Source organism: Engraulis encrasicolus, chromosome 18, assembly GCF_034702125.1.
Source record: "Engraulis encrasicolus isolate BLACKSEA-1 chromosome 18, IST_EnEncr_1.0, whole genome shotgun sequence".
NCBI lineage: Eukaryota > Metazoa > Chordata > Actinopteri > Clupeiformes > Engraulidae > Engraulis > Engraulis encrasicolus.
Window position 1 is genome coordinate 10351913 of NC_085874.1, and position 10522 is coordinate 10362434.

The 10522-nt window shown below is 42.7% G+C and overlaps 1 protein-coding gene across 2 annotated transcripts in view; it reads right to left on the reverse strand.

Moving 5' to 3' along the window:
- Positions 1-6292: 6292 nt before the first annotated feature.
- blk (BLK proto-oncogene, Src family tyrosine kinase) overlaps positions 6293-10522 on the reverse strand; it is an 18823-nt gene continuing 14593 nt past the window's right edge. For both annotated transcript variants that reach the window (XM_063222983.1, XM_063222982.1), the window contains 3 exons: positions 9141-9291; positions 8149-8280; positions 6293-6542 (listed from right to left, as the gene is read on the reverse strand). In XM_063222983.1, coding sequence (XP_063079053.1) covers positions 6340-6542; positions 8149-8280; positions 9141-9291 — 486 coding nt within the window. In that variant the 3' untranslated portion in view covers positions 6293-6339. The remainder of the gene's footprint in view (positions 6543-8148; positions 8281-9140; positions 9292-10522) is intronic.

Genomic DNA, 10522 nt, shown 5'->3' on the forward strand with positions numbered 1-10522 from the left:
AACACCACATGTCCATCTTGTGCAGTGCACCTTTGCTCTTTGTAATTCAGCCTGGGAAATAATTCATCAACTTCTTCTTTCTATACCGTTCACTTTCCACTAGGCCCATAAGGATTCTGCAGTGTATAACAGACTACAGGTAAAGACAAACCATCTTTCACGCCTATTCCCTAACGCTCATGCCTCTGGTAGTAAATTGCCCCACATACAGTAGCCTACTGTATATGGTGTGTGATGTGTGGTCCCAAAGTGGATTGCATTGCAATAATGGTGTCTAATTGGGTCAGCCAACCCCCCCCCCCCCCCACACACACACACACCCCACACACCACACACACACACACACACTCCTTCCCCTCCACCCTCTCATGCATTTTTTTTTCGCAGATAAGCATTTTTCACCTGAGATGGGTCCTCGGGGGCCTCTTTCCCCCACTCACAGATTGTGAATCAGTGCCGTAATCAGGGGCCTGTCATATGGGCGACAAGTATTGCTGAGCGCAGGCATTCACATTCACATTCACCACCACCACCACCACCTCCTCCTCCACCTCTCCCTCCATTTGTCATCCCATGATAACAAAAAAAAAACCACGGAAAAGGTAAACAAGCATACAAACATAACCTGCAGGCAAAAACCTGCTATACAAACAAACCTCTCTCTCTCTCTCTCTCTCTCTCTCTCTCTCTCTCTCTCTCTCTCTCTCTCTCTCTCTCCCTCTCTCTCTCTCTCTCTGCTGCCTCGTTTCTCTGTTTGGCTCGGTTAATCACATGCTCATTTGTGTTGTCGTTGTTTGGGCTCACATTGCTGACAGACAGAGATTAAGGGGCCTGGTTAATAGATGTGGCGGAGAGGAGCACTTAGGCCAAAGCATCCATTAGCAGAGAGGAGTTGATGCATACAGCATGCACCGCGAGCGAGGTACATCAGCGGAAACACAGCCAAATCGTCATCACACAGCACATACAACAGAGGAGCTTGCACAAAAGCCAAACAGCTTTATCAGACCAATTAAAGATTCAGCAGGGCTGTCTACTGTGGACAGTGAAAAACACTAACAGCATTTAATCCAACCATTTCCCAATGAGTGTGCGCCAGTAATCCGACAGGTAGTGTGTCTAATTAGTGCCTTTAAGTGCATAGAGAACAGGAATACCTTAAAGAGGTCTGTTGGCAAGCAGTGGCTATCGTCTATATATCATATGACATCAGGCAATAGGGCTCAATCAGCAAGCAAACACTAAAGGAGAATACTGTCCAGGCCAATTTCAACATGTTGTATTGCTCATGCTACAATCGACGTCAGTTCCTGAGTGACAATGCAGCTTTTTTTTTGTTCAGCCCTTTCTGAAATCCTGGCCATTCCAATAGGGACATGTTTTGCTTCCATTAAAAAATAAATCATTCAAACATTTATGCAGCACCAGCAGACATGTTACAATACAACAATGGGATGATACTCTGATTATTTCTAGGACGTTTATTTTAAATGTAAATAACCAACTGCATGTTGAAATTGGCCTGAATTCTCCTTTAAAGGGACTCTAAATAGTTTTATGAGTCTTAAAATATTTTTTTCCAGAATCGGTCCAAAGTAGGTTGTTTGTGCAGGCTGTTTGAGAATACATATTGCTGAAGGCAAATGTTTTGGTCTACCTCCAGTTCTGAGCTCTATGAGCCCATCCAGAATACACAACACTGACACAATAGAAATGGTATACAGTATAGGGTAATCCTATGAACTAACAGTTCTAGTGAGGAGTCACGCACAGGCATTCAGGTTCACATTCACCTTAAACAGTTTAACAGTTTAACATGGTTGGTAAAAAATAATTCCATTTTAAAAAATGAAATTCCATTAATATCATAAATTAATCCAAAAGTCTGCATCTATTGTAATTGGTTAATATCTAGATAGTCCCTGTTTTAAACAACAGACAGCATGGAGACGCAACATGTGCAAAGCGCAGCTGGCAATAGCCATGCAATACATTACTTGAACAGATGGGAAAGTCATTATTCATACTCCCATAAGCATTCTGAATAACTGTGATAGACAGTGTGTTCTGTGTCAGCCCCAGAGTACCGACCGAAACAGTTGTTCGACTGGCCAACATCCCATTGTGCCTTTGATTACGCCAATTTAAAAGAGGACAAATCCTCCTCAAAGTGAAAAACACACATTCCTTTTTCATTTGTTTTTTTTCCAAGGTAATTTTCTCTGACTGTTATAGGAAATAGTCTCGGTGAGGCACCACCCAGTGAGGTTAAACTGAACTGGCCTGCCCTCAGCTTTTCACCCAACATGAGGTCATGGTGCCTATTCGATTCTTGAAGGCCATGCTTTGATGCTGTTACCGCCCGACCCTTTGCTCTGTTTGTGCCCTGGAGGCTACTGTAGCGCCAGTCACAGGCTCAGCAGGGACAGCGGTGAAGAATGTGTCGGCACACATTAACGCCCAGTGACGGCATGTGCGGAATGCTGACTCACCCTCTTCCTGTTTCGCCAAGGAGGGGATCTACAACACAGATAACTGTGCTGTTACGACAAATCTACACAGCATACTATGTGTACGTCTTTAGCATAGTACTTAAGTTTTTCTTTTACTTCAGACATGTGAAAGTTTTATCTTTTTCCTGACATGTTTCGACAGTAACTATTCCGTCTTCATCAGAGGGTCCCAGGGATGTTGAGCTGCTTTAAAATCCGCTGATGTTGTTGTGGAGGTGAGACCTCACTGTCAATAATGACAGGTTGGTCACACCTCCTGCTGTTAGATTTGTCCTGTTATAGCATGGTGGTCCAGGTGTGGGAGAACACGTGTGCCCTCTTATCCCTGTTCATGGTTTTTAAGCATGTAACACATCAACATCCCTGTGACCCTCTGATGAAGACGGAAGTATTACCGTTGAAACATGTTTGGTAAAAGACCTTTTACATGACTGAAGTAAAAGAAAAACGCAAGTGCTATCGACATAGTTAGACATAATGAACGTCAGAGGCGCATCTTATCACCAGGCTAGGCAGGCAGCTGCTTGGGGCCTCCAAGCCCCTATATGGTGAATAACAGCTTGCACATTGCTACAGTAGTAGCAATTTTGTTTCAAATGTTCATTCCTTTGCATTTTTGCTTGGGGCCCCTCCTAACCCTAGAATTGCCTCGGATGAACGTTATAAATCTTTTTAACATAATGCTAACCTAGACCCTGACCCCCAGGGACGCTATTTTGGCACATTGTAATGACTCTGTCGGACAGTTTTCAGCATACAACAAAGTACTGAATAACACCACCTGTGTCAATCTTGTTCAAGCCCTGATTGCCACCAGGCATATGTGTGTGTGTGTGCGCGTGCGTGCATGCGCGCGTGTGTGTTTAGTGGGACTGTGGGACCCAAGAAGCCTGTGGCTCTAAATTCCAACCCCCTCTGGCAGTTCAACTCAACTGCTAACTGCAGGGGCCGAGTTGCCCCCAGCTACAGGAAGCACCAGGATGAGCGTTATGGGATGTTGGTGCCATTTAGCGGCTCTTATCTGTAGTTGTGTGCCAGACAGACAGCCCCTGGGGTAATTTACCGAGCAGGGAAATGATGGCACAGAAGTGGAAGGAAGGAAGTGGGTGGTTTAAATATTTGTAACATTTTCTGAAGCGTTTTTTTTCCTTCAGTTCTCCTTCCCAGCAGGCTTAGGTAAAAAAGAATGAATGACAGTGTGCTAAGAGGAAGTATGTTGGCCTTTTCTTCTACACATATGCATGATGGCATGAACGCACGTTGGCATGAACGCACGCACACACGTACACATGCACGCACGCACACACGTACACATGCACGCACGCATGCACACACGCACACACACACACACACACACACACACACACACACACACACGTTTGAATTATTTAAAGGGTCGACCATCATTGCTCCCTTTTGCAACAGTATGCCATTGCATCAGACCATAAGTTTAAAGTAGTGTTCAAAAGTTTATCATAAGCAGAAGTTGCACAAATAACGTGTTTCTTTTTGAGGCTTCTGAGGTTCTCCGGTGAGCAGACCCCTAAAGTGTGTTAAACAGAGCGACTCAAAGCCTGGCCTGCTTGTTCAGCACCTTCGGTCTATTCAGATGGTGTTTGAGATGTGTCGCAAAACCAAACATCCCTTCTTTATTCTGCTGTATATTGGCTACAGTGTTACCGGAAATGCTAGCATACACCTAATAAGTGCTTTGTGAGAAATGACCCAAAATGTGTTTGCTAAGGGACAGCACATTTGAATGTGTGTGCTCAGGGACAACATATTTGGTGTCAATTGATAGATGTGTCATATGTGTGTAGGGGTAACAATAGTGTAATAATAGGGAATCAATGAAATAAACATTTTTGAGTCATATTCAAGCCACACTCCTGGTTTGTGACGAGTGTTTGGCTACATTATAAATTTGAAATACATTTTAAATAAGAATAATTAATGTGCATTTTTTTAACACAAAATGTGTCTGACACAGGATTTTAATTGAGTAATACGAATGTTGTGTCACACATTCCACACACTATGTGTTAAATTCACCAGGACACAATGTATGTGTCAAAAAACGACACATTCCTTCTAAGTAAGAGTTATAAATATGTTATTTGAGAGGAGAGTCTCGGGTAGATGTTTTGACAGATTCCATGATACAATAATGTGAAATAATGCTTCATATACATCAAAATACTGTTACATCATAAAAACCTTAAATACACACAATTTACATTCAAAACACGAGCTCCTAGGCACCGGTATATATTATTTGCAGTAATGTTTCTCCAAACCTTGCAGTATGTTCCTCAGCCTAATTACTGCAATCTGTTCGAAGCATGTTTGCTAACAGTGCGTCATGGACACCTATGAACAACTCTGACCTACAAACAAGGACTGTTACTACGAGATGTAAACACTGTCAGATACCTTTCACTACTACTACTACAAAAAAAAATATATATTTTTTTTAGATATTGTTATACAGACTTGCTCTGACTTTGGATGCCTAAAAATGCATCACGATTGCAATTAACCTTTTTGTGATCAGACCACACATTACAATGTTTTGAGTCTCGGTTGAATGGTCCTTTTGATACCATAGGTGCTTATGCACTCCCCTATTTAGGCAGCTGTTTCTTTGAGATGTGTGTCCATGTTCCAGTCTCTAAAGGGGGGAAGGATCTTTCCGATGGAGCTATAGCACTCACATTGTTGTCAGAACCAGTTGCATGCTCAGAATTTTTGGGGGGCAGGTGCTGAAGATGGGAGTGTTGGGAGGCATGTGGAACATCCGGCTTCCTTTCTAGACTATGGAGGCTATATTATTTCGGGACATTATTGTCACATGATTTTGATGATGAAGCATTTGTAGATTATCATGTCAACATGGAGAACAGTACATTGTGACAAAAAATGAAAAGGACGTTCAAAAGGGGCATTTGATGTCCAGTAGGGCAAAGAGGCAGGTGCTTTAGCACCACCTCGTCCCTATCTGTGCACGGCTATGGTCCGAACATGAAAATAAGTACACTTTTCCAGAGTATCTTTATGTAGCATTTCTTGCCAATAGCTCACGCCATGATGACTGAATCCCCATGCAAACTCCTTGAAATCGTTTCTCAGATGTCTCATGGACAACATGGAAACTGGTGAGTTTCCCAGTTCTTCAGAGCACACCATTGTCCAACACACAGATTAATCCACAATAGGTCCTTCTTGCCTCAAGTCCCCAAGTCATTCATGGAAAAAACAAGTCTCTTGTGACAGGAAGTCCACTGTCAGGTCTGTTGCTTGATCTCTGTCAATGTTATCGCACTTGTGTCTGGCTCCGATGCATCCAGGTTGTCTTTTTATCCTGTGTGGGTTTAGTGACATATTCTTGATCTGGTGTATGCTGACACATTTTTGTTCTTGTCTGGTATTACCTTTCTTTCAGAGAGTCATGCGTTTGCCGTAGGCTAGGTGATGACGGATACTGGAGAAATATTAATTAATTAGGAGTGAAAAGTAAATTAAGGATGTCCATCGCACCAAAAGTCATTCATTCGACTTAATTTATAGAACTAAGAAAAAAAATCTATTATCGAACCTCTCCTTCACTGGGAACAGTAAATTAGATCCAAACATTTGAAACCTCAACAGAGTCTGGGTCATACGTCAGTACTTCAGGCCCCCCTGCAAGCTACCAAGAATGGGCCGCCGAACGAAATAAGATGGCCGAATATAATATGGAGGGGGTTCGTTTCTTCAAGTCAAGGGCCCCACCTCGTATGGGCCCCCCTGCCTCACGGGGGCTGCAGGGGTATACTTTGCGCCCCTGTCAGGGGTGCATCTCGTACTGGCCCTCTGTGGCCACAAAGAAGTCGCTGAGGAGGTCCTGGAGGTGCTCGAAGGTGGGCCTCTCCTCAGGCCGCTCCTTCCAGCAGCGCATCATCACCTCGTACAGCTCCTCGGGGCAGCCCTCGGGCCTCGGCATGCGGTAGCTCTTATCCAGGTTCCGGATCACCTCCGGGTTGGTCATGCCTGCAGGGGACGGACACCGAACCATGATCAAGCACAGTATACGTACACAGAGGTGGAAAGAGTACTAAAATATTGTACTCAAGTACAAGTACTGTTACTGTGTTGAAAATGTACTCAAGTACGAGTTAATTTACCAGTCAAAAAATCTACTCAAGTAAAAAGTAAATAATATAAAATGTACTTTGAGTGAAAGTAAAAAGTTACTTTTTAACAATCAGCGTCTTCTTCCTCTAACTGTGCAAGGGGTGCACTGGGTTAGAGGAAGAACAGCTAATGTTGATCTCCTGTGAGTTAAGTGAATCTCCATCGTCAGCCTCCATGTCAGCCATCAGCGTTTGAGTGAGAGGTCGCACGCGCCAACTCTTTATAAACTAGGCTAGAATTCTAGAGGTTTTTTTTGTTTTTAAACTCAGTAACGATTGTGCTGTAAAATGTACCGAAGTGCAGTACTCGAAAGAAAATGTACTCAAGTAAAAGTAAAATTACAAATTTTAAAAAGTAGTTTAAAAAGTACAAGTACACAAAAAAGCTACTCAATTACAGTAGCGCGAGTAAAGTAATTAGTTACTTTCCACCTCTGCGTAAATGGATGGGATAGGTCAAAAATCACTGAGTCTGAGTCTGCCATCTGTATGACAAACAGTACCATATCAAAATGTACCCAATGTGTGTGTCAAAGGATGACACATACACAGTAAATAATACAATGTTAATTCAATTCTTAGAGAGTTGATTTAACATCTTCTAGAGTGTATTTGGTCCCACGTTTTGAAAGACAATAAGCTATAAAAAGTTTGTATGACAGGGTTAAAGATGCTATCGTTTGCTTTTACCATAATGACAAAGTCCCAACGTATGATGAATTATTACAAGGAACGACAGAAGAAAGGTCAAGTTTCTCTTGGGAACATTTAGATTTTTTAAAAAATAATTTCAAGACACCTGTTTATTGTACATTTTGCTGCAGAATGGCAATGATCCAAATTGTAAAGTGATGGACAAAAGGATGGTTGAGATTCCCTTTTTCGAGGATTGGGACATTCTTTGTGTTCTGTCCTCTTTGTTGCTCATGCATGGGCCAGGGCCAGAAATTCAGGCAAATATTATTGGGGCACTTCAAGGAGACTACACCCAGGGATGACTGGAACACCCTGCATAGCTTTAAAGCATGTTTAGAGTATTGTGGTGCATGGGGATTTCAGTGCATACTGTAGAAATTTCTGTGAACTGTACCAGAGTAAACATGGTCACATGGGGTCCTCGCAGGGGTAAGCAAACTGGGGTGCATTTCTCGAAACCAAAGTTGCTTACTACATTAGCTACTTTGTTGTTTTCAATGCATTTTCCCATTGGCAACTACCGAAGTTGCTAACAGGCTAACAACTTCTCTTTTGAGAAATGCACCCCCAGATTGAGGATGTAAATTGCCAGATTCTGCCAGATATTCCTTCTACCCGGTACCTGCACCCACAGAGGTGATGTCACTAAATAATTAGCTCGTCAACCAGGCTGAAGGGGTGTGGTAATTGGGATCAGCTGTTTCATTGAATTTTACTCTCTGAACTTGGGTTGTCCAGCCCTGGGTCCTGGTTGATGAAGCTGTTACCTGGATAAGGTATCCTCCCATGGGTGACGATCTCAGTCAGGAGGATGCCAAATGACCACACGTCTGACTTTATACTGAAGGTCCCGAAGTTGATCGCTTCAGGGGCGGTCCATTTAATGGGAAACTTGGCTCCTGTGGGTGTGGAGAAAGAAAGAAAGAAAGAAAGAAAGAAAGAAAGAAAGAAAGAAAGAAAGAAGGAAACGTAAAAGACAACCAAGTGACAATCAGACAGACAACCAGTCAGACAAATTAAAAAAATCAAAGATAAAAAAAATATTAATCCATTAGTGGAATACACCACAATTGACAGAGCTTAGTTTGAATAATTTAGCAACATGTTCCATGTTCATGCCGTGTGAACATGCTTTCGTTCTCTGTTTAACTCAGATGAAACGATAAAGGATTTCAAGATATGTCAGCAGAAACGAGAAAAAAACTGTGCTAAAAGTCTGAAAGCTATGATCAGATTGTCCCTTATCAACTCAATGCAAAGCTGGAAGGAGATGCATCAGAAACCCTCAACTGCTTGAGAACAGTCTTTGCTGTTGCAACTTTCATCTACAGAACATTCAGTGTGTTTAAATGAGGCACAGAAAACTTCCGCAATTGGTAATATCCAGAGCTAGAAGTATTAGAAAAGTAAATAATCCGCCACATGTGCCTTTCCAACACAGGTGACTTCATTGGGTGCAGTAACTGGCCTTGGCTGGTTGGAACAAATTTGTGGCAGAGTTTTAACCTTTGGTGAACAATTTATGTTAAGGGGTCAGCGTTACAATGTAGTATGTGTATCTACAGTACACTTATTAGGTACAGTGGAATAACAGATGTAGCAACTATCATGAACATCATGAATTTAATTCTACTTCTACTTTATATACTTCACCTCTGCTAATATCGGGTGGGCTGTGAGTGTTCTTGAAATCTTCGGTTACATTTTGAATTTGTGATAATGTGCGTGCAAGATGTCTACATTGCACGGTTTACTCTACCTTCTTTGGCTGTGTACTCTGTTTCGATGATTCTCGCTAAACCAAAGTCGGCAATCTTGCAGAGCAATGTGTCTGACACCAAGATGTTGGCTGCCCGCAGGTCTCGGTGGATGTAGTTTTTTTTCTCGATGTAGGCCATCCCCTCTGCAATCTGTTCCAGTGCACAGTGAGAGAGGTGGGGGCAAAGGTAGAGGTAAGGGGTGTGGGGGTGGGGGATTGTAGATGGGGTGCAACTTCAAGTTAGTAAGGGAAATGTTGCAATCACAAGCTTAGACATATCCAAACTCATAGCACACAGATAGACCAGAAAAAACCCAATCTAACTTAATTTAATCAATCATTTGTTTTACCTATATAAAAACGCTTCTCTTGGTAGTTTGGAAGTAGGTCTTGACCAGGGTTGACAATGACTTGTCAGCAGTGCAGAGTCAAACATTTGACACATATGTCACCCAGTCTCATGTGGTGTGTGCTTTTTTAGTAGCAAAAACAGGATGCAAATGGTGCTTCGTTGGGTGGGGTGGGGGTGTGTGGTGCTAAAAGGGGCAAGCATGATGAACCACTTTTAGCACCATACCCAGATCCCCCTAACACCCCCCCCCCCCACACACACACACACACACCACACATACACAAATGTGAGCGCGTGCACACACACACACACACACACACACACACACACACACACACACACACACACACACACACACACACACACACACACACACACACACACACACACACACACACACACACACACACACACACACACACACACACACGCACACGCACACACACACACACACGCACACACAGAGCTTCGCACAGCAAATGGAAAAAACTATGTCACATCCTGTCCGGATGTTAATAATCAACACTGGTAGGGTGAGGGTTTGTAGAAGCAGAAGTGTGCAGTGGAGCTCAGTGCGACCACAAAGCCACTGAAAGGCTGGGCTGACATTTTCCACGATATGCAGCAAGCAACCCTCTCACACCAGAGCGCTCGCAAACTAGTCTAGACTGTAGCAGGTCTATAAATAGAATTCCAGTTAGCTTCTGAACAACTCAACGACAAAATTTACTTCGAAACTTCTTTTATGGAGACCAGGGGGGTGCCTGTTATGAACGTTGAATATGTTATGAATTTTACCAATGAGCTCAGTTTAATTATCAATTTAAGCTGTCAAAGTATGAAACAGTGGAGCAGTAATTAAATGACGGCCACAAAATCCGGTATTAATGTGCATACTTTGATTGTTGCTTTATGAGCTCATGAAATGGAGTTTAAGACAAAGCTGATGTCAAGGTTAGAGTTTCGAGTACAAGGTAAAATTGAGAATTGTACAACAACATAGCTCTTTTCTCAACTTTGAAAGTAGCCT